This window comes from Nansenia antarctica, assembly GCF_963989245.1.
Source record: "Nansenia antarctica genome assembly, chromosome: 3".
NCBI lineage: Eukaryota > Metazoa > Chordata > Actinopteri > Argentiniformes > Microstomatidae > Nansenia > Nansenia antarctica.
The window spans coordinates 14,918,150-14,943,149 of NC_137688.1; the positions used below are offsets into that span (position 1 = coordinate 14,918,150).

Sequence of the window (25,000 nt, forward strand, 5' to 3'; positions counted from 1 at the left end):
CACTGAAGACACACAGGAGGACGCACACACACACACACACACACACACACACACACACCAAACTCATGTACACACACCAAACACACACACACACACACACACACACGCACCAAATACATGTACACACAAGTACACACACACACACACACACACACACACCAAACACACGTACCCACACACACACACACACACACGCACACACACACACACACACAACTAACAAGCACACACACACACACCAAACTCATAAGCACCAAACACACGTACAGACACACACACACACACCCAAACTGACAGGCGCACACACACCAAACACACGCACAGACACACACACACACACACACCAAACACATCCACCCACCCCAACCACATCCAACCACATCCACCCACACATCCCACCCTTCCCTCCCTCCCACACACACACACACACACACACACCTCTTCGCCGTCGTTGAGGACGATGGTCCCGGCGCGCTCGACCACGGCGAACACCATGACAGCACAGAGCTCCCTCCTGACTGACATGGTCATGTTGGCGAACGCCGGCAGCTGGTGCATGAACTCCAGTAATTGCTCTGTGGAAAGGATGTAGGGATGTAGGGATGGGGGGGATGGGGGGGGGGGAGAGAGGACGTTAGGAGGACGAGAGAATCTTGACATTCAGAGGAGAGAGAGAGAGAGAGCGGGAAAGCAGAGAGAGAGAGCGAGAGAGAGAGAGAGAGAGAAAGGACGGATAGAGGACTTGGCAGCTCTTCCCTCGTCTCCATGGTTGAGAGGCTGAGAGGGCACGGAAGAGAGAGAGAGAGAGAGAGAGAGAGAGAGAGAGAGAGATGACGAGAGAGAGAGAGAGAGAGAGAGAAAGAGAGAGAGAGAGAGCGAGAGAGCGAGGAGAGCGTTCGATCGCAGGCCCGTAACGGTGATGAGCACTCAGCGGCGGGGTGATCATCTACGGCTCGCCCGGGTGTATCAACTGGATATCAATATCTCCCAGACGAGCCTCGGACCGTGAACAGAAACCGCTGACTCATTGTCCCGTGACCTTTTTGTGGAACGCTGTTTTAATACAGACAGAGGCGTGATGCTTGACCCGCCGCGGCCCTCTACGGCGGCCATCGGCCCAATCAGAGCCACACAGGGGGGAAACTATTTCACTATTTGGCGAGGACGTTTCCCTAGCCGTGGCCCCGCCCACCTGCCTCACAGGGCTCTGTGTGGGAGGTTGAATACCCTGAGCTGAGGCAGAGGTAGAGGCTGAGTGAGAGAGAGAGAGAGAGAGAGAGAAGAGAGAGAGAGAGAGAGAGAGAGAGAGAGAGACAGAGACAGAGACAGACACAGAGACAGAGACAGAGACAGAAAGAATGGCAGTGTCAGAGGCAGAGAGAGATAGAGAGGTAGAGATATAGACAGAGAAAGAGGTAGAGATAGAGGCAGACACAGCGACAGAGAGAGAGGTAGAGACAGAGACAGAAAGAGAGAGAGAGAGGTAGAGATAGAGGCAGAGAGAGAGGTAGAGATAGAGGCAGAGAGAGGGGTAGAGGCAGAGAAAGAGAGACAGAGGTAGAGAGAGAGACAGATGTCGAGGCAGAAACAGAGAGAGAGTGAGAGAGAGAGAGAGAGAGAGAGAGAGAGAGAAAGAGAGAGAGACAGAGAGAGAGACAGAGGCAGACACAAAGATAGAGAGAGATAGAGGCAGAGAGAGGTAGAGGCAGAGGTAGAGGCAGAAACAGAGAGAAAGAGTGAGAGAGAGGCAGCAGTCTGGGTACTGACTGACCTGTACTTGGCATGGCAACAGTCTGATGTGTGGTGCTGCGGAAGCACTGAAACTTTAATGTGCTGGTCGAGAGGGAGGAGAGGAGAGAGGGAGGGAGAGGGAGGAGGAGAGGAGGACGGGAGAGGAAAGAAAGGGGAGATGGGAGAGGAGGGAGGGAGGGAGGGAGGGAGAGGAAAGAAAGGGGAGATAGAAGAGGAGGGAGGGGAGTGGGAAGAGAGGGATAGGGAGGTGGATGGGAGAGGAAAGAAAGAGGAGATGAGAGAGGAGGGAGGGGAGGGGAGGGGAGGGGAGAGAGGGAGGGAGGGAGAGGAAAGAAAGGGGAGATGGGAGAGGAGGGAGAAAGGAGGAGAGGATGTGCAGCATGACCTAGAAAAGCCTGCCGGCAGTGTGGGGGTGGGGAGGTGGAAGGATGGAAGGGTTCATGGGGGGGGGGGGGGGACTCTCTCTGTCTCACTCTCTGATTTCCAAGACATCACCACTGCCACATCTACCACTCAGCTTTGCCTGAGTCAATGTGAAACAGACCCATTTCTCTACCACTGTCCCCACCACCAACCCTGCAGCTAAACCAAGACTTGTGTGGGGTTAGCATACACACTATCATAGCTAAACCAAGACTTAGTGTTGTGGGGTTAGCATAAACGCTATCACAGCTAAACCAAGCCTTAGTGTGTGGGGTTAGCATAAACGCTATCACAGCTGAACAAAGCCTTAGTGTGTGGGGTTATCATGCTATCACAGCTAATCAAGCCTTAGTGTGTGGGGTTATCATATATGCTATCACAGCTAATCAAGCCTTAGTGTGTGGGGTTATCATACATGCTATCACAGCTAATCAAGCCTTAGTGTGTGGGGTTATCATATATGCTATCACAGCTAATCAAGCCTTAGTGTGTGGGGTTGGCAGATAGGCTATCACATCCTGTGTGTGGCTCAGAATAGCCTCCTCAGAAAGCCAGCCAGTGAAATCAGTGAAGCACAAAGGCTTAGAGCACAAACAGCAGCTCACACTGAGGGGGCGGGGCTGAGGTGCATGATTAAGGCGTGTCTGTGGTGAAAGGGGCATGGTCGGATAGGTGACGCTTGATCGGACACTGATGGGTCTACAATAGGCACTCGAGAAGCTCTTCCTATCCGTAAACAAAGCCAAATCTAATTGGCTACAACGGGACTTGGAACGCTCGCGCTGTCGGTGAACAAAGCCAAATCTAATTGGCTGTCATTACCCTGTATTTGCGGTGGCTCTCGCCAACTAAACACTTAGAAACACATTTCAGCAGCTGAACTGTAATTAAACACTGTGGAATAAGCGTATTAGCTATTGTTTATAGTTTAAGTGTGAGGTTTTTCAAAGTAATGTTCCCCTAAATCACAATCTGGGTGATTCATTCTCAATCCATTCTCAAACTATTTCTAATGCAGTATTGACCTGAACCGGGCCAAGCGCAGGATGGCAAACAAACTGCTGCTTCCTGTCTGGTACCGTGAAACTAATGGAATTATAGGGATCTCCCCAGGAGTTCTGAACAGCGTGGTGCTGGATTCATTCATCAAAACCCGACTCGCGTTGATTCTGGTCAAAATGCGGGCCCAAAAAATTCAGCTAAAACGCTGAATCCACTCAGGAACATCCTAACGCTTCACTTTCGCTTTTAGCGACGATGTCGTTGGCGATCGAAGACAGTTCCTCTATCGTTCCTAAATATATTGTCGAATTTGCCTTGAAATGCTTTACACAGCGGCGAAATGCTTTACACAGCGTTCTTTGACATTCTGACATTCCTTGGGGAGAACCTTGGAATAGTTCTAGAAACCCAAGCTGAACCAAGATTACCAGAAATACTACAGCATGACTCATGATCAGAACCAATCGGACCCAGGTCCTGTTCTCCTAGCCTACCGCACGCACACACACACTCACCGATGTCATCATCGGTCCGGTCCATGGGGTCCTTCTCCAGACAGTCCCGTACGATGTCGCGGCTCATCAGGGGGTCCGACGCTCGCTCGATGTCCTCCTCGTCGTCGTCCTCCTCCGAGTCCACGGCCGTCTCCGGCAGGCCGCTCAGATCCATGTCTCCCGGTTCGTTCTCTGTGGCCTGGGGGGGAGAGGCGGAGGAGGGTCAACAACAACAACAACAACAACAACAACATGCACGACAAACAATGACAGACAGATGACAGATGTCTATTTTATTCTATTGTCACTTTATTATGTTGTTGTTGTTTGTGATGTGAGCTGCTGTAACGCCTTAATTTCCCCTCCGGGATCAATAAAGTATCTACCTATCTATCTATCTATCTATCTATCAACAACAGCTCTCTCCATGCATCCCTCCAACCACCCTAGGATCAAAACCTAACAACTGAAGGGAGAGGGGGAGGAAGGAGGATAAACGCAGGATAAACAGCAACATCTCTCTCCATCCATCCCTCCATCCCTCCTCCAACGCCCCAGGATCATAACCCCAACAACTGAGGTGGTCTTCACCGACCAACCTGATGTTGATCAGCCAACCAGCGAGAAGACTGGAGGAAGTCAAGTTCGATTCAACTCAAACCATCCAGTGATCCACAACAAAACCACAGAGGATCATTTCTCCATCCATTCAACCCTCAGCCAGGGAGTTTTAGTAGCATTAGACATCGTTTCTCCATCCCTCCATCCACGCCCTCCTAGTTAGAGCTAGCGGTAGCATTAAACAGCTCCATCCATCCCTCCATTCATCCATCCACGCCCAGCCAGTGAGAGCTACTTTAGCGGTAGCATTAGCTGGAGAGAATGGTCAGTGATCCGTGGTGAGCATCTGTCAGCTCCATCCATCATCTACAGGCCAAGGTGGTTCTATAGACACAGGCTGGACTGAGAGGCTTGTACGTCGGGGATGGGGGGGGGGTGGGGTTACCGTTCAGGGTGATGGTTACCACTACACAAAGGACGCTGGCGGAGGCAGACATATGGAGGACAGGGCTCATTGTAATGCATGGAGCGGAACGGTATGAATCACACGTGTTTGATACCATCCCTCATTCCACGCGTTACAAAGAGCCCCGTCCTCCGATTTTTCTACCTCCCCCTGGCCTCAAAGAGTAAGGACTACCGATAAGCTGGACGATGTCAGTCAGGTGTTACACAGTACCAAGCTAGCAGGATGTCAGTCAGGTGTTACACAGTACCAAGCTAGCAGGATGTCAGTCAGGCGTAACCAAGGAGACAGAGAGGAGGCACGGTGAAGATCCTCCATGTTGAAATGAGACTGTTGAGAGGTGGTGTGCTGTTGAGTAGGTAAGTGAGAGGCACACACATCAACACTGCATACCAAACACCCTGCGCTGTGCATAGTAACCAGCTAATTATCTCCAAACTTCTCCTTCTCTCTCTCTCCCTCACTTCAGCTCCCTCCCTCTATCTTTCCCTCAGTGCAGTAAGCTCTCTCTCTCTCTCTCTTTCTCTCTCTCCCACACTTCAATTCCCCCCCTCTCTCATTCTCTCTTTCTCTCTCTCTCCTAGAAACCTGACATGTTCTTTGAAAGCGCGAGATGAAACAAGGGAGAAGAGGAGCGGAGGGAACAAAGACGTGTTGTGAGTGAGTGAAGTAAAGTAACGCGATCGGCGATGTCACACTGGTATTAATAGAACCTTCTGGCTCTGCTTCCCTTATCAATCAAAGCATTTCATATTTCTATTAATACCACTGTACGACGCCATACCACCTGCTCCGACACTCTAAAACTCTCACACACAAGCACCACCTGGAGAATGAAATTTAAAAAATGGCATAATGTGACAAGGTTTAATTTAATTTAATTTTTTAAATAAACGCTGCCAGTCTCGAATACGATACGCCACCGGTAGCCATAGAAACAGCCATCCTTCTCACCCGGTTACGCCGCCGCCGGAACTCCGCGGAGAGAGACAATAACGTCGCCTTCGCAAACTGCCTGCAGAAGCCCAGTCCCGGACGCATCTTCAGTCCCCGCTAACCTCCCGGAGAAGACCCTCCGCTTGGCGGTTAATTTTTTTAGAGCCGAGCCCAAAATCGGGTCCCCACCGGTCTCTCACTCTCTCTCTCTGGTTAACGGGTTGGAACCCCGTCGGTCCCTCAGACTAGCGCACGCCACCGCCCCTCCCAACGCCATGTGCCAACGCCTCGTTAATAATGCAGGTTTCTGTCTGAGTGACCAGTCAGGCGGCATGAGGGCAATTGGGGCGGGCGGGGCGGGGGCGGGGTCTGGAGGATGGGGAGGAGGGGTGATTCCTTGAGGGAGGAGGGAGGAGGAGGAGAGGAAAGGAGTGGAGGAGTGAAACGGCAGAAAATCTCAAGATGGATGGGCGGATGGATGGAGGGGTTGGGGGGGGGGGGGGGTGGATAGATGGACGGACAGATGGACGGATGGATACATCAATGGATGGATAGACGGACAGGCGGAAAGACGGATGGTTGGATGGATAGACAGATAGACGGATAGATAGATGGATGGACAGTGGTAAGGACACAAGTGAGGCGCAGTCGTGTGGAACCGACTCCGGAACGCCCGAATCCTTGTGAAACTGACTCCATCTCCATCTCTTGACCTTTATCTCTTGATCGCGTCCAAGAGCGATCGCCGACGAAAGGAGACATCGGCACGATATATCTCTGTCCAGACTGTCTCCCCCTTCAGACTCCCTCTGATCTGAGAGCCAACTTCCTTCCCTGGGATGACCTCAGACTGTTGATGACTCCACAACAAGAAACAGTGAAGATGTTAGCATTCCCCCGAAACCCAGGGGGAAGACTAGCCTGCCAACGTCCTTAAATAACACAGAGACGTGAGTCACTGGCTCTCATCGACACAAACCATCGTCGACAGGGAGATAGATCCCCCCCCCCCCCCCGTTCAGTAGAACCGAGCATTGATTAATCTCGTTTCTATGTCTCTATTTTGTTATATTGGCCATCGAGGAATATCAATCTGTGTTCGAACAACAGATTCTGTGATTGCTCCTGAGTAGATTACAGACCATAATTGAGACATGTGTGTGTCTTGTGAGATTGCAAACTTATTCAGGTTAGATTTGGACGTGATTTCCACTGGGTGACAAGATGTTAGATGAGCTGTTGGAAATGTAATCAAATCAAAAATGACAAATGTTATCATTGAACACAGAAAACCAGTGTGTGTGTGTGTGTGTGTGTGTGTGTGTGTGTGTTGGACATAAATGTGCAGTGAGCAAAGGAGGGGGGTGGAATTTAATATTTCAGCAGCGCTATTCCTGGATCAATGCTTTCAAGCTTTCTGAAGAACCAATTTCATGATTTATTCAGATACACAACTGTAGCTGGGAACTGCCATGCTGGCAGACAGGGAGGACAGGTCTGTCTAATGAACAGGGAACAGTCATGGAGAGAAAGAGGGGGGGGGGGTCACTAGACTGTAATTGCGACAATTAATGTGAAAGTGACTGACAATGTAATAAACTACTATTCCAATGTAATAAGTGACTATTCCGATGTAATAAACGACTACTACGACAATGCACAATTATGTTAACACCCAAAATCGTCCCTCCTTCAATCTCTGGTCCCATCATGATGACATCACACCTCCGAACCCCAATCACAGTTGACCGGCTACTCTGAACACCTCCTCTGCATCATACAGTATATGTCATATACGTCCTATAGTGTCCCTCTTATAGTGTCCCGCTTTCAATACCGGCAGTGTGACTCCTTAGACAGAGATATGGGGGGGTGGAAGGAAGGGGGGAAGGAGGGAGGGAGGGAGGCAGGGAAGGAGAGAGGGAGGGAGGTTCAGGTCTGAGGCAGACCTATTAGACAGAGGGATGAGGGAGGGGTGGGATTGAACAGGACCAGGGAGGAAGAGAGGGGTTATCAGAGGAGAGGAGAAGAAGAGAGAGGAGAGAGAGAGGTGTAGTGGAGGGTCACATCATTAATGGAGATAGAGAGAATATCGAGAGAGGGAGGGGGGGGAGAGGGAGGGGGGGGGGAGAGAGAGAGAGAGAGAGAGAGAGAGAGAGAGAGAGAGAGAGAGAGAGAGAGAGAGAGAGAAGAGAGAGAGAGAGAGAGGGGTCTCGGTACAGACCTGCTAATGAGGAGGTAGTGTAGCAGATGGCTCTGATACTAGGATCAGGACTGGGCACACACAAGCCTGCTCAACCTGCCCCCACCCCCACCCCCACACAGCACCCCCCCCCCCCCCCCCCACACACACACACACACACACCCCCACACACTTTAACCCCCCCCTCCCACACACACACACACACACACACAAACACACACACACACACACACACACACACACACACACACACACACACACACACACACACACTAACTGCACACACGAACACCAACAGCAACAGACCAACTAATGCATAGGCAGGCAGACACACACACACACACACACACACACACACAGACGCGAATACACACCCAGCAGGTGACAGAGTTGGGAGCCAATGGGGTGCCAACTTGGGCTAAGAGGATTATCTGTGATTGGCTCTGGGGCTCGTCTACAGTCACGAGATGGGGGGAGGAGGAGGGTGGGTGGTTGGGAGTGGGGGAGGGCTGCTCTACTCGATGGGGGGGGTCTAGGGGGCGTCGTGGGAGGGGCCTGCTTACCTGGTAAATGTCTGATAGGCTGCTGCTCCCCGAGTCGCTGGTGATACTACATCCTGATTGGCTGGACGACACCTGTGGATGGAGGCCGTCGGCCAGGTGGAGTCTGCTGAAGTCTGCGGGGAGCTGCTCACACACACACACACACACACACGCAGGCAAGCACACACACACACATACACACAAACATACACACAAACATACAGAGGGTCAGTTTCACCAGTCTCAACCCAGTCACACCCCCTACGATGGCTGTCAGCCATTTAAAAGTCACTTGGTGTGTGTGTGAGAGAGAGAGAGAGAGAGAGAGAGAGAGAGAGAGAGAGAGAGAGAGAGAGAGAGAGAGAGAGAGAGAGAGAGAGAGAGAGAGAGAGAGAGAGACTGTGCGCAAAGTGGTTTAGCCTGACCACAACATTGTACTGGAATTAATACATGTAGATTTTGCTTCTGTCACTCATGTAGCCATTAGCCTGTGTGAGGGAGACTGGTGATGCTAACTCTTGCTAACCGTTAGATAGATAGATGCATGGATGGATGGATGGATGCATAGATAGAAGCATAGATAGATGCATGGATAGATGGATAGATGCATAGATAGATGCATGGATAGATGGATAGATGCATAGATAGATGATCGATAGATAGAGAAGATAGATGTGTTAGATGTGTTAGATGGATCGATAGTTAGATGGTTAGATAGATAGTTAGATAGATAGTTCGATAGTTCGATAGTTAGATAGATAGTTCGATAGTTCGATAGTTAGATAGATAGATAGATAGATAGATAGATAGATATACTGTAGATGGATAGATGCTTAGATAGATGGACAGATGGATTGATAGATAGAGAGATAGATAGATAGGTGGATATATAGATGGATATATAGATGGTTAGATAGATAGTTAGATAGTTCGATAGTTAGATAGATAGTTCGATAGTTAGTTAGATAGTTAGATAGTTAGTTAGATAGATAGATAGATATACTGTAGATGGATAGATGCTTAGATAGATGGACAGATGGATTGATAGATAGATAGATAGATAGATAGATAGAGAGATAATTTGATAATTAGATAGCTAGATTCAACAATACGTTTAAAGGAGAGCTCATGTGAGTGGTTATCCTTTGTAAAGAGGGGCAGTGAGACTTCTATTCAAATCGTCTACAGCTCTGCTCCTGTTGTACTGTACGTTCATTTTTAATAACTTTTTTTTTTATTCTCTGATTTTCCTGTGGTTGCACAGCCATCTTAACAGAACATACAGAAATAAATATTAATGAACCCAGCAAGGAAGCTAAACGTCTTCCGAATAATTCATAATCAAACCAGAGAGAATGATAAAAAAAAGATGTTAATTAGGCTTAAATGTTTTCTACTTTTATGAGATCCGTGGGGAACATTTTACAAGGTTTAATGCTACATAGGTTTACAGCAGGAACAAGATGTGTTTATCTTACATGGAGAGAAGAATGTGTATTTCTAAATGAAGCTCCACATCTTTTAGCCCCCCTGTGACAACAATTATCAACTGCTTATGAAAGACCACACGAAAAACCATCTCCAGTCCTTCAATGTAAGAGCGTCCATATTTAGGATATTTTAGTCCATATTCTGCTGAGCTCTTCTTGCGTGGGTAGTGGTACCCACTAGTGGTACCACTACCCACCGTTAGAGAGCTGCTGGACAACAATATAGTACTGATAGGCAACAAGCACAAATACCCAGACTCACACCTGGACACAGTCACACACTCACACATATACACACAGTGTGGCGTGCGCGCACTCCCACACACACACACACACACACACACACACACACACACGCACACGCACACGCATACGCACACACACACTTGAGTAAAATGTGTGTTTAAAGTCAATACGGCTGGCAGTCTACCTAGATACGCCTCAGATGGAACACAAGCTAATTTCCTACTGTCTGGTAATGAAGCAGAGGCACACCAGCACATGTCTGAATTAGCCTCCATACTCATGGAAGGAAATGCTACAAAATGGTGTTAAAACCTCGAGAGGGCTATCAAAGCAACAACAACCTATTTTAGCATTTTTGTGAACAAATCCAGAAGCATTATCTCCCCAACCAGACACGTCGGATTACTTTTGAAAGAGGAAAGAAAATCTGATTTTGATTTTAGATTTTTTTTTTTAAACACCCGGTTATAAAAGAGGCCTACTTAGGCATGAATATTTGAGTGTGAAATGTGTTATTTATCGTTGTATTTGGCTGCTCAGGAGGGGAGGCAGGCTGGCTGTGGTGCTTCAACTCCCGGTCGCAGCAACATCATGAATATTTAAAGTTTCACACCTTAAAAGCCGAGAGAACGCATGTGATTAAACTGCCAGGACTGCAGAGTCACTACCTAGTGTATCTTCCGCCGTAGACTGAAGACCCATCTCTTCAGGCTTCTTAACTGTCCCTCCTAAATACCTCCTCATCCCCACTACCCCCCTGTAGGCTACACTTTCTCTACTATTAACAAAGAAAGTAATTCTTCCTTGGTTTTGGCATAGATTACTTTTGTTCTTATGATGACTGATGGATAGATGATTCACTTACTTAGACAAATGTATTTGTTGTAAGTCGCTTTGGATGTGTAAGTCGCGTCTGCTAAATGCCAACAATGTAAATGTACATGTATACATCTGTAGACCATACTGTACATAGCTTACTGCTATCCATCTCCTGTATACCTCTAGCTACTGTACTTGCCATACGGTACCTATCACTATCACTATCATGTTCTTATCACTATTTGCACTTCTGGTTAGATGCTAAACTGCATTTCGTTGTCTGCTACTGCAATGTCTCTGCAATGACAAAGTTGAATGTAATGTAATGTAATGTAATCTAATCTAAATGTAGTCAGGTGGAACGTCGCAGGCAGAAAGAGCCTGTGGGAGGAACAGAACATCACCTCACACCAGACCGACTGAGCGACCACGAGAGAAGAAGAAGAGAGAGAGTTTCACATGACCACCAGAGAAGAAGAAGAGAGAGTTTCACATGACCACCAGAGGAGAAGAGAGAGTGTCACATGACCAGTGCCCACCAGAGAAGAAGAAGAGGAGGAGAGAGTGTCATATGACCACCAGAGAAGAAGAAGAGGAGAGGCACTGTCACATGACCACGCTAGACTAAAACCTGCTCTGTCCACCTGAACACAGGTAAACCAGTCACCATGGTAAAACAACACCCTGGCAATGTTCCATTCATTAACCTTTCCCCCGAAACTCTTCCATGTTCATTTAAATGAGCCGTGTGTCTCTGTGGTAGATTGTGAACAACACCTGGAGTAGCAGCCGTTCCACGGGGTCTCACCGGGTCGATGAGGGGAGCCGATTGGATGACAATAGGCCAACATTCAGAGGTTCATTTGCAACTGAATCAGTTATGCCCCGCGTCTCCATGGTGACCAGTGTTCATAGAGAGCACGAGTCTCTCCCCAGGAAGGCTTGGAGGTGGAAGATGAGTTGTGTTGTGTTAGCCTATAATCGGTTCGATGTCTTCATCAAAATGACAGTTATTCCGCGAGAATAAACGCATCGGTGTCAATGAGGAATGTGCTTCTGTTACAGGGCGGCTTCTCTGTATTCACGACATGCTGGTGACTTGCCGGGAAGCAGCGTGGAAGCGGTTCGAGTACAGATGAAACAGGTGTGACACCACATTGAGTTCACACATTGTCACGTCTCAAAGGGAGCACGCTATTGAACACCTCTAGCGGGGGCTAACCAAGGGGGTAATCAAGACAACTGACAACAGCTGGTCTCACACTCCAGACAGAAACTTTACCTTGAGGTGAATAATCATGGGATTATCAAGGGTGTGTGTGTGTGTGTGTGTGTGTGTGTGTGTGTGTGTGTGTGTGGTGTGTGGTGTGTGTGTGTGTGTGTGTGTGTATGTGTGTGTGTGTATGTGGTGTGTGTGGTGTGTGTGTGACCAGATGAGGGACAGGGGCAGGCAATACCAGTCTGAGGGTGTGTGCGTGTGTGTGTGTGTGTGTGTGTGTGTGTGTGTGTGTGAGTTCAGTCCACACAGCTAGACAGACCCCAACAGGATCACAGTGGTATTGGGGTGTGATGTCATTATACAGTATCAAAGATGCCCATCAGGTTTAATTATCTGCTCTGGTGCACAAACCCAAATGACTGAGCCATGCATGCAGCAAAAAACACACGCGCACACATGCACGAACACACACACACACACACCCCCAACCCCCACAGACACAGACAGAGACACACCCCCCCCCCTCCCCGCCCACACACCCCCAACACACACACACACACACCCCCTCAGGCTGGTGGTGCCTGTCCCCATCCCTTCATCTGGTGCTGCCACCCCTGAGCGACCCCAGCTGGGAGCTGATCACTACTGCCCATTCAACTGTGCTCTGACCAGGGGAGGCTGGCGGAGGTAGGAATCGGAGGACGGGACTCACTGTAATGCATGAAGGAATTTCTCACCTCCGCATCACAATGAGCCCCGTCCTCTGATTTCTACCTGGACCGGCCTCCCCAGGGTCCAATCCTAACACTCTACCCCTTCCTCATCCCACGGCACCAGGCGCTATTAAATATCATCTGATATATAATCTTCATCAATGCAGGGTCTAATTCATCACGATTAACTCTAAGTCATTCTGATTAACTCTTAAATAATTCTGATTGACTCTTAAATCATTCTAATTAACTCTTAAATCATCAGGATTAACTACATTTCTGAGAGACATCTAGAGAAATGGAGGGCATGCGTCATATATATATGTATAATATAATATAAGTCATTTAGCTGACGCTTTTATCCAAAGCGACTTACACTGCAATGAGTGCATACATTTCAGTATATACAGGCCCAGCGGGAATCGGACCCACAACCTAGGCGTTGTTAGCTCCATGCCCTACCAACTGAGCCACAGTGGACCGCAATATGTCAATACGGGCAATGGGCATGCGCACAGAGGTGGGGAGGGGTCACGGTCGATAGCCACATGTCAATAGCAATAACCAGACCGACTCCCCCATTTCCTTACCAGCCTCCCCCTCTCCCCCGCCCATCCGCCTCCGCCTCCCTCCACGCCCCCCCCCTCCACCAGCGAGACAGAGGCATAATGAAGACTTCATCCACACTTTCATCAAAATTGGGTCACCCATCCATCTGTCCGTACGTCCGTCAGTGACTCAATCAACTGTGGTGGTCATCCCAGGGTTCAGCACCATGAACTCATCAGTCCATCCAATGGCATCCACAGCTCACACACACACACACACACACACACACACACACACACACACACACACCCTTGTTAAGCTTTACTAATCAGGGGACCCGCGCGATGCTAATTCCTTTCCCTTTGAGTGCAGCATCTAATTGATATTACTTTGCATGTAGCCTAGATGCTAATAGCTAGTCCTTTGCATATACTGTAAACAGTGACTTCATCCAATCAAGCCTAAGTGTATTCAGTGCCAGTCATACATATTCAACGTCTTCAGGTCAAAAAACACACAAATGCCACATGAGCTACACATAATCATATACAGTATCTAGGCCTCTTTCTCTCTCTGCCCTATATCGGATTCCGTGCTAGTCTTGATAATGAAATCAGCTCTTCAGAGCCAAAAACGTTTACAGTCAGCTGTCATGGTGAGGATTAACCAATCGCTAATGCTTTTAGCCACGACACAGTGATCTGCTGCTGCGGGTGACCAGATGTGCCACTCCGCTCCTTAGATGACTGGAGGCCCACACGGTAGACCTAATGACCTAGATAGTAAGGCTGGGGCTGGGGCTGGGGCTGGGGCTGGGGCTGGGGCTGGGGCTGGGGCTGGGGATGGGGCTGGGGATGGGGCTGGGGATGGGGATGGGGATGGGGATGGGGATGGGGATGGGGATGGGGATGGGGATGGGGATGGGGATGGGGATGGGGATGGGGATGGGGATGGGGATGGGGATGGGGATGGGGATGGGGCTGGGGCTGGGGATCGGGATCGGGGTGGTGGTGGGGATGAGGATGGGGATGGGGATGGGGATGGGGATGGGGCTGGGGCTGGGGATGGGGATGGGGGCCTGGCCTGGGTCTGGCCTGGGTCTGGCCTGGGTTTGGCGCCAGTGCTACCTGGACACTTGTGAGGCTTAACCAGGGTAGATGGGAGCGGAGAGGAGAAATGCTGATGTTGGAGGTGGGGAGACAGCAGGCATGTCCCAGAAGCCCCCAGCCCAGAGCACGGTGGGGGTGTTGTCCCAGAAGCCCCCAGCCCAGAGCACGGTGGGGGTGTTGTCCCAGAAGCCCCCAGCCCAGAGCACGGTGGGGGTGTTGGGGGCTTCTTGTTTTCCGGAGCCGTCCGGATGAACAGACTAAAGCCCCATCGGCAGGGTGTCAAATACACGGCCCGGATATTCTCCCAGGCTTATCCTGCCCTGTGACACCGCTGTGCACAGACGCTATGCTTACATACATCAACACATACATAGTATGTACCAAGTAGTACCACTCTACTGTAAATCAGTAAGTAAAAAGTATGCAGTGTACACACATACAGCCTACTGTATACACACACACACACACACACACACACACACACAGGTGGGGGGGGGGGGCTGATAACCATAGTCTCATTTAGAGGACATTCACTGTGTCATGGGAGAGCTAGACACAGTCCCTGACCACACACACACACACACTCGGATTTCTCCCTTACCAGCCTTTGTGGCTACAGCATCTGGAACCAATAAGCAACACACACACACACACACACACACACACACACACACTCACACACACACACACACAGACAGACAGACAGACAGACATACATACATACAGAGACACAGACATAGTCCATCCATCCACACCTCGAAGATAAGATATAGGAGATAAGACCTCCCTGTAGGCGTTCCTTTCAGAAGGCCATGGATTCCCTCACAGAGCAGAGAGATAGTGAGTCCCTGATCAACACTGACAACTGATAAGACACCTTCAAATAACAACATTCTTCTTAAAAATGACAGACACAAACACACACACACACCAACATTCTTCTTCAAAATGACAGACACAAACACACACACACACACACACACACACACACACACACACACACACACACACACACACACACACACACACAGACACCAACATTCTTCTTCAAAATTACAGTCTCTCACATACTAGACACACACACACACACCAACATTCTTCTTAAAATGACAGTCTCTCTCAAATACTAGACACAGACAGAGTCCCTGAACAACACCTAAAACCAATAGGAGAAATAACAATTTATTATTGTTGTTATTATTATTTTTTAAAATTAAATACACAGTCTCTCTCTCTCAAATACTAGACACAGACAGTCAGTCCCTGACCAACACACAACACCCGCAGTATACTGCTGACAACCACCTATTCAGGATACACAGACATGTATCTCTGCCAAGAGTCACCGGGGTGATGTCATGACTGTAATATGATAGGGAGAGGTTGCCATGGTATCCTCCAGCTAGTCTCCTTTGTTTGTTGTTGACCCCCTACTGAGGGAATATTTACACCCATTATTATGCTAATGCTAATACGTTTAAACAACAAACTACTGCGTACTTAAAATAGATAATGAGAGAGGAGGGTGGGAGGGAGGGGGAGAGAGAGATACTCCAGATTGTCTATGGCAGTGATTTAGAGCCAGCATGAGGCCTGTGTTTGAGCCATGCCAGGGACCAGGCACGTCGTTAGCCCCAGGCCTTGGGGACTGCAGCTCCGAATGTTTTCTGATCACCAGAGCCCCTGATCACGAGAGCTCCATTTTTTACAAAAAATATATTATAATAATAATTGATACAAAAATTTAAAAAAGATTAAAAAGCCCCAGATCTATTCATCTGTCATTCCAATCATGCATTAAAGGCAAAGCCCTCGAAAATAATATGATATCATTGATCAAAAACACAAGTATGTTTTGCGGACTCTGTGCGTGTCATTCAAACAGCAAATTTACTTCAGACACACTACTTGGCACGTGCACATTTTCTACAAGTTGTTTCCCCTCAAGCATATGTAGGAAGCATATGCATCTCTGTACCTGATTTGGCTATTGAAACATGTATTCCACTCAGATGAGTAGTTAGCTAGATAACTGCTAGGCTACCATAGTTCACTTTCAATATAGCAAGCAGAAATGTCAAGCTAGCAACAGGTCATTACATGCACCATTGCCAGCAGCAAGCTAGGCTGCTTATAATCACTTATTATTATGATTATTACTATTATTATAATATTAATATTATGTATGTGGTAAAGTAATAAAATCGCTGATTAATGTAAATGTGTTTCTACATTGAATATTGGCCTGTAGCTGGCATCTAATAGTGTTGCTGTGTTGTGTGACTGTCAGCCCATATGGAATGATGAGCATTGATGACTATTTTAGCTATAGGATGGAATAGTGCATTAATGATTTGCTTTTGTATAATCTGATATTGGTTAGTGGGTTCAAAAACTGGTAAATAATACATGTTTATGATCTAATAATCACATCAAAAAGTAGAAAAAGTAGAGATTTAGTTAGATGTTGGTTGTCATGCTGATTACATCCTTTTTATGACCAGGATAGGATAGATCAGAGGAGTTGAGGAGTGAGACAGACAGCTGAGACACCAAAAGAGCTACTGGAGTGGTGCCTTCTCTTGTTTTTCCATAGGGTTTTACTCCTGCTGCTGAAAATAAAAATACTAACTAACAAAGTTGAATGAGAACTCAGCTTGAACTCATTTTGTTTCTTTTAATTTTATGTTGTGAAAGCCTATGCACCTTACTGGAGCTTTTTGGTCGAGCACAGTGTCTCACATATTATATTAACTTTACTCTAAAATAACTTGACAATGGTGTAATTACCCCCCTCCCTCTCCCGATGAAACGTGGGCTCAGCCCCCGATGTTTCAAGATCTAACGACGCCTCTGCCAGCGACGTTGACAGCCGATCAATTCATTTACAGCTCAGATCAGCTCAGATCAGCTCAGTAGACTACAGATGTCTGGTCTGAACACCGTGGCTGCCGGTACAGCACCATGGACAGCGACACACACATGCATGGACAGCGACACACACATTATAGCCTACACACACGCACACACACACACACACACACACACACACACACACACACACACACACACACGCACACGCACACGCACACACACACACACACACGCACACACACACACACACACACACACACACACACACACACACACACACACACACACACACATCCCTGTATAAAAAAAATCATTAAAAAACGAATCTACGATGAAGCCCTACCTGTATCGCCCACGACAGCGATGAGCCTATTTTATGGGAGCGTCATGCAGATACAATCAAGTATTGTCAACTAAAGTGCGCCGTAAAACGTAACGAGGTTCGCAGACACTCCCGGGTGATAAACCATCCGCACACACCCCTCCCGTCGCCGCCGTGTACGGGTGTGTGTAGTGACACTCAGCACATGGCCCGTCTCCGTTCACGTTCCCGTTCCGCAGACCCACTGACACACATTACCGACCCCACGGATGAACAAGGTCGTGATTCAAGCTTTCCGCGGACCTGTCTGGCGGTAGGGCGGCCCGGTAGAAACCCGAGGCGGATCCACTAACTAAACGGTCGCTTATCATACCGGGACGACCGTAATAAAGCATCAACAACCAAATAAAACCCCCGCACCTGTCGATAGGCTACTTACTTACCGGGGCTTTATCTTGTTGTCCCGGGACTCCATGGCTGGCTGAAGCTGCTAATAACGGTTTCATAATGATATAATAAAATGTACCCAGGGCTAAAATGGAACATCCTGGTTCATCTCTAAAACAGCAGCCCTCCTCCAGCCCCGGCCGCCCGTCTCCTCCCCTCTGTCGGCCAACGACTCCGTGTCTCTCCGGCGCGGGGAAGAGAGAGGGGCTGACACCGCCTCGGGGAGTAACCGCTGTACGCCGGCGTCGCCTCGGTGTAAAACGCACCGAATCTCTCGCACCGGTCCTCCCAGCCCAGCCCGCTGCCTCCCAACGATAGAATGAGAGGGGGGAAAAAAAAAAAAAAAAAACGAGAGAGAAAAAAACCGCTATCCGTCTTGCCTCCGTTTCTATGTTGATGCCGGTTAGACCGATTCCCCCGACGGTGTGTGGATAATAAAGCAGATATAGTAGGGGGAAAAACGGCTAAAATGGCTGACAGCACTTTCACTCACGTTCGCTCTCTCATCCTCCCTCTCCTTTTTCTCCCACCCCTCCCTCTCCCTTTCTCCCACCCCTCCCTCGGTGTTATACACACTCTCACACACGCGCACGCACGCACGCACAGACTCGCTCACACGGCTTTACGCACCATTAGGTTAGTCTGAGACCCAGAAGCCAGCCTCCACCGACCGGGCTTTGTTAACCCCCCCCCCCCCTCGTTCATTTTAGACCAAAGCAGGGGGATGTGTGTGTGTGTGTGTGTGTGTGTGTATATAATATATATATATATGTGTGTGTGTGTGTCTCTCTGTGTGTGTGTGTGTGTGTGTGTGTGTGTGTGTGTTTGTGTGTGCGCGTGAGAGCATCGGCTGGTGCCTGCTGTTCATCTCTACCAGTGTAACCCAGCTTAAAACCTCAGCACACACATATGGAGATAGAAAGATGAGATGGAAGAAGAGAGGGAACCAAGGGAGAGGGGAGGGAAGGGGGAGGAGGGAGGGATGAGGATACAGATAAAACAACAGATACACAGGGAGATAAAGAGAGAACTAGAGATGACAGGGGGAGACGACGGAGGAGAGATACACGGCGAGAAGCTGAGAGGAATCAAAAGAGAGAGGGAGCGAGAGAGGGAGGGAAGGAGGGAGTGAGAGAGAGAGAGAGAGAGCGAGAGAGAGAGGAGCGCAGCAAGCCCAGCGCGAGTAATGCCATTATCACGCTCACTTCAGCAGAGGACCACGGCTGCAGCCAGTTGGCATGGCAACGGAGCCAGGGAACGCCATTTCCTTGGCGGCGAGAGAAAGAGAGAGTCAGAGAGAGATGGAGAGAGCATTCTCTCTTCAAAGAGAGAGGGAGAGATAAAGGGAGGAGAGGAGAGGAGCAGGGCCAGATAAAGACATGCTCAAAGACGGAAGGAAATCAAGCAGGAGGAATATCATCCCTGAGACAAAGCCTCCCAGCTCTGAACCGGTGACAGTGATGTCACCTCTGGGGTAGCCACGGCGACCGTCTGACGCGCCCCCACGGGGCCTTTGGTTGCTGTGACGACGGAAACAGAGAGACGAGGCAAGATGGAGGGAGGAGGAGGGGGAGAGAGGGAGATAGAGAGAGAAAGGAGAGAGAAAGCAGGGGGCGCATTTGAAGCTGTGGCGTCATCCCCCTCCTCATCACGGACTGGGGTGATTGATCTATCAAACGTGTCACACCCCGCCTTACAGACACACACACACACACACACACACAATCACCCCTGAACAATGTACCACCGGGTGCTTCCGTGCATCTGTGTATATGTTTGTGCACATGTGTGGTGTGCATGTGCGTGGTGTGTAGTGTGAGTGTGAGTGTGTGTGTGTGTGTGTGTGTGTGTGTGTGTGTGGGTCAGCCCTAGGGGCCTCTTCTCAACACAAAGAGCCTCCGTCTCTGACGACTGGGACCGGTGACTGACAGGGAGATATGAGGAGAGCTTTAAATGACAAAGGCACACACACCACACACACCACACACACACACACACACAACACACACAACACACACAACACACACACATACACAATGGCTTAAAGGCCAGCCCCTAACAATAAACAATAGGCTCCAGCCAGTGACTCCAGTTGATCTGATTATCTCAGAATGGCAAAATAATCAACTGGCAATTCAGACTTGGAGGGCAGAGAGGACACAGGCGGCTGCGCTTGGCTCACGACAGACAGAGAGGCAGACAGAGAGGCAGACAGGCAGGCAGGCAGGCAGGCAGGCAGGCAGGCAGGCAGGCAGGCAGACAGGCAGACAGTCAGACAGGCAGACAGGCAGACAGGAAGACAGTCAGACTGTCAGACAGTCAGACAGACAGTCAGACAGGCAGGCAGGCAGGCAGACAAACAGAGAGTCAGACAAACAGAGAGTTAGACAGTCAGACAGACAGGCAATCAGACAGGCAGTCAGACAGAGAGACAGACAGACAGACAGAGAGTCAGGCACACAGACAGACCAGCAGGCAGGCATTCAGACAGATTGTCGGTTAAAGACAAAGTGGTTTAGCATGACTCTGCAATATGCACAACAAATAAACTACAGATACATTTTATGTCTATTGCACAGCACTTCACACAGAGGATAGTGTGTTCACTCCTGCTCAAGAGCTCTGTTTGTGTGTGTGTGTGTGTGTGTGTGTGTGTGTGTGTGTGTGTGTGTGTGTGTGTGTGTGTGTGTGTGTAATACACGGAGCCAGTGTAGCTGCTGTGCTCCAGACAATGTCTAGAAAGCAGTGGAGTATGTATTTTTGGACAGCCTCCAGTCATCCAAGGGGGAGGGGAGCTATGACATCACCCCCTCTGGCCCCCTGGAGCGATGATGTAATGCATAACAACAACAACAACAACAACCACAAGCTCAGGTGCTGCTTGCTGACTCCGTCGATAACGTTGGAAACAATCGTCGGGGGGTTATTATATCACCGTAGCAACGGGGTGGCGTCAGGGGACACCATCAGACTCTCTCTCTCTCGGTCACCCCCTCGATCACCCACCCCGTGACACACAAACACACACACACACACACACACACACACAAATGCTATCTAGGAACAACAAACAAGCCTATTAGTTTGGTTTTTCGCTGAATATAATTCTAATCTAAATGCAGAGAAAACAGAAGAAAAAAAAAGAAAGAAAGAGAGAAAACGACAGGAAGTCCAGATGACGGTAGTGGATAGCGACGTTAATGTGACGACATCAGCAGAGCGTAACACACGTGCGTTCACATTCATTCGAGGCGCGGTGGGTAAGTGAGTGAAGGGGCCGGCCGGGGTGGAACGGGCGCCAGCCGTTAGTCATGTCGTCTGCGGAGCGCGGCGACGCCGGTGCTGTGCATTATGGGATAGGTCATGTGACCATGTTTGCTTGCTGGTGCGTAGGATTAGACCCGTAAGGAGCTCATTACTACGACAGAGATAAGACACACTCACTAATGTCATGTGTGTGCACACACACACAGGCTCACACACACACAAATGTCACGTGTACACACACACACACAGACACACACACATATACACACACATGTGCAGAGACTCACACGCACATGCACGTGTGCGCGCGCACGCATGCTCTAGGGATACATTTACATGCTGGCTAGCTTCAGACGGTGGCATTTACACAGATTTATCATCCGACCCACAGCTGTGTACTCAAATACCATGTCAAGAAAATGTGCATTAATGTATCTTTTCACCCGCATTTCACCTTTTAAAAAGCCTATCCTCAACAGCTAATACAGGAAGCACAAACCAGCGAATCAGACATGACATTTTCCCTCACAGACACTTACAGCAGGTGGTCAACAGTGCAGACACTGACTACTGTAGCCTTTCTTTTTATCTGTCTGCATCTTCATCCAAGCCCAACATACGCCGGTTAAAGCTGGAAGAAATAATACTTCATACTAACACCTTCCCCCCCAGACATGCAGTTTCATAACGGAAACGGGCCATAATCCAAAGGTCAGATGCTCCTATCATTCAATAACACGGGCTATTTCTGAAACCGCGGCCACACATCTGAGGCCTCACATCACACACACATCACATACCTGATGCCGTTTCATCTGGCTGTAAAACCAGTTCTCTACCCTAACGCTGCACCATGGTTGGTTACCCCCGACTACAAACATAGGCATAAACCCATTAGGAGACGTTGCTAACAACAATTAGCATCAATCAGGCGGCCAAAGCAGCCATGGCGGATGGTGAGGATAGCGGTTAGCGCTAGCTGCCAATATTGATCTCAACAGAGGTGCTATCCCTTCGTGTACGCTACCTCGTATAGCCTACGACAGCTAGGATATGCTAGGCTAAGTAAATTAGCATGAGCGGGAGGGGAGTCATCAGGGCCTTGTTAAACAACAGACTGCACATATCAATAAGGGCCAGGACCCGGACTTATCAAAAAATAAATAAACAAATTAATTAACACATAAACGATGGGCCGCCTCGGGGGTCGCCAGCCTGGCGGGTAAACAAAGCGCCCGGTGGTTCTTTCCTGGCACGGTGGTTCCCACGGTTACCACGCCACCTGGACCGGGTTCAAAGGTGCGAGGCATTGTGCTGCTGGAGCCTGCGTACGCCGTCAGGGACAGGAAGAGGATTTCCTAACTAAACAAGAAAGGAGCGCAGTCCCCTCAATGGGGGAGAGAGGGAGGTGGGGAGGAAGGCGAGGGGGGAGGAGAGGAGGTGGGAGGGGAGAAGAGGCAGAGGGAGAGAAGGAGGTGGGAGGGGGGAGGACAGAGAGAGGCAGGGGGAGGAGAAGAGAGGAGGGGGGAGGGGGGGGGGAGAGAGGCAGAGGGGGAGGGTGAGGAAGAGGAAGAGGAAGAGGAAAGGCGGGGCGGGTCTGAAACAATAGCCCAGCAGACACCCTCCTCGACGTAGGGCCAATCAGCTCAGACAAACATCCAGGAGGAAACGCCCTTCCCTGAGGCCCCAGGGCCAAGGTCAGGTGACTGAACCTCCAACACTCAACAAGACCATCGCAACACCGTAGACGTGTACTGCACAACACAAACACAGAACGTACAAACGTCTCTGTCCCTCGCGGCTTGCCGCACACCGTGTAGAAACGGAGGCATACCGGAGCCTCTGCATGTTCATGTCACACCTTTCCTGCAGCAGTTTTCACAAACGCAGATAAGATAAGAACATCTAACAAGTCGACAAGGATTTTTTGGGGAACATTTCTTGGTTGCTATAGAGACTATCGTACCTCATGATAATAATACAGTATCTTCTTGGTTGGCTGGCTGGCTGGCTGGTTGACTGGCTAAGTGAGAGACTGGCTAACTGTCTGTCTGTCTGCCTGTCAGTCTAACTGACTGACTGACTGACTGACTGACTGACTACCAGAGCTCGAGTGTGTAGTTAAAAAGTAGCAAGAAGGTTCCGGATCAGATTAAAGCATAACTATAGGAGGTCACCAACAGGAAGTCCTTAACTCTGGAAGGTCAACCTTCCACAGCTACAATGTCTAATGGTCAGCCTGACACAACATAGCAGCAGGAGGAGAGAGGAGGGAGGGGGGAGCGAACGCAGTGTCCCAGCCAGACATGCACTACTTGTGACAGTGGGACACCCATGACATCACCCTCTAATGTGGGTAGCCGGGGGGGTGGGGGACGTGGAGGCAGACATCTGGTCTTCTCTGACCCCCTACCGGAGCACATCTTTCTCCGGCCGCCACATTCATAACACCACCGGCAACGGAGACAAATATGCGTTAACATTCAGAGCCGGTCGCAAACAAGTACACAATGTGGCATTTGACAACCGAGACAAACCCTCCCTATTCATATTCACAGTCACATCACCCTGCGCTAGACGTCTTCTCAATAGACTCTGATGTGAGGCTGTGTAGCTGATTCAGTCCTTGTTAAGGTATCAAGGCAGGACGACCAGCCTGTCTAGTCCTTGTTCAGGTATCTCAAGGGAGGTAAAGGCAGATCTCGGGGTAAACAATAACTCCTCATACACAGTCAGCTGTGTTCATTCTAACTGTCCTGGACGTAACGCTTGCTTAATGCTTAACACAGGAATTGTTCATACGTTCATAATCATTACAGGATTCCATGCCAGGAAACCCTGCCTGTCCGCCACAGGTCAGGACGCACCGACACGGCAGAGAGAGAAAGGAGGGATGATGAAAAAGGGAGAAAAAAAGAAGAAAGGAATAGAATGAAAGGGATGTCTTCCCGGGTCTCTGGCAGAGACGGTGTGAAGCCTCTGAAGCTGAGGGCGGCGTGCAGACAGCTGAACAGGCCGTCTCAGAGGACGGCTCTAAAAATAGGAGCTGGCTTCTCCACGGCCTGTTTCTGACAGGTTCGTCACTCCTACGTCTCTCCTCTCCCTCTCCTACTCGGGGCTGAATGTTCACCTAGCGCCTCCGTTAGCCCCAAACCTCCAACCCCGAACTTACTGAAGCTAACGCTCAGCCGCCAGGGGGCAAATCTGAACATCTGAAAATCGGGGTGTCGGATGGTGGCTGTTATACGTACAATTAGCTTTTATCTTAGGGTGCTATTAAGTCTAAACCTGTATCCAGCTGTATATTCCGGAGTTAAACCCAAACCACGTTCTTCTTGAAAGAATAAATACATACTCAAGTTAATGTTGAGCATGTGCTTAATAAATGCTAATGTTTTTACACGCTTTGTTTCCATAACCTCAGGGTGGTGATGTTTGTTTATCGTTTCCGTCTCCAATACCGAACACTCAATCAGCACTTTTGACTTGAATAAGCTCACGATTCTCCTCAGCGAAGGACACAGAGTCCATTACATTAACGTGGATAGCTCCATTCTCCCATCTTC

General features: G+C 49.2%; 1 protein-coding gene across 1 annotated transcript in view; it reads right to left on the minus strand.

Annotated features, from left to right (window-relative positions):
• rapgef2b (Rap guanine nucleotide exchange factor 2b) overlaps window positions 1–18,226 on the minus strand; it is a gene marked incomplete at both ends in the record, with an annotated part of 40,099 nt that extends 21,873 nt beyond the window's left edge. The window contains 4 exon segments of the mRNA XM_080526955.1: window positions 439–575; window positions 3,693–3,870; window positions 8,401–8,523; window positions 18,164–18,226. Of these exon segments, the coding sequence (XP_080383081.1) occupies window positions 439–575; window positions 3,693–3,870; window positions 8,401–8,523; window positions 18,164–18,226 (501 nt within the window).
• Window positions 18,227–25,000: the final 6,774 nt, after the last annotated feature.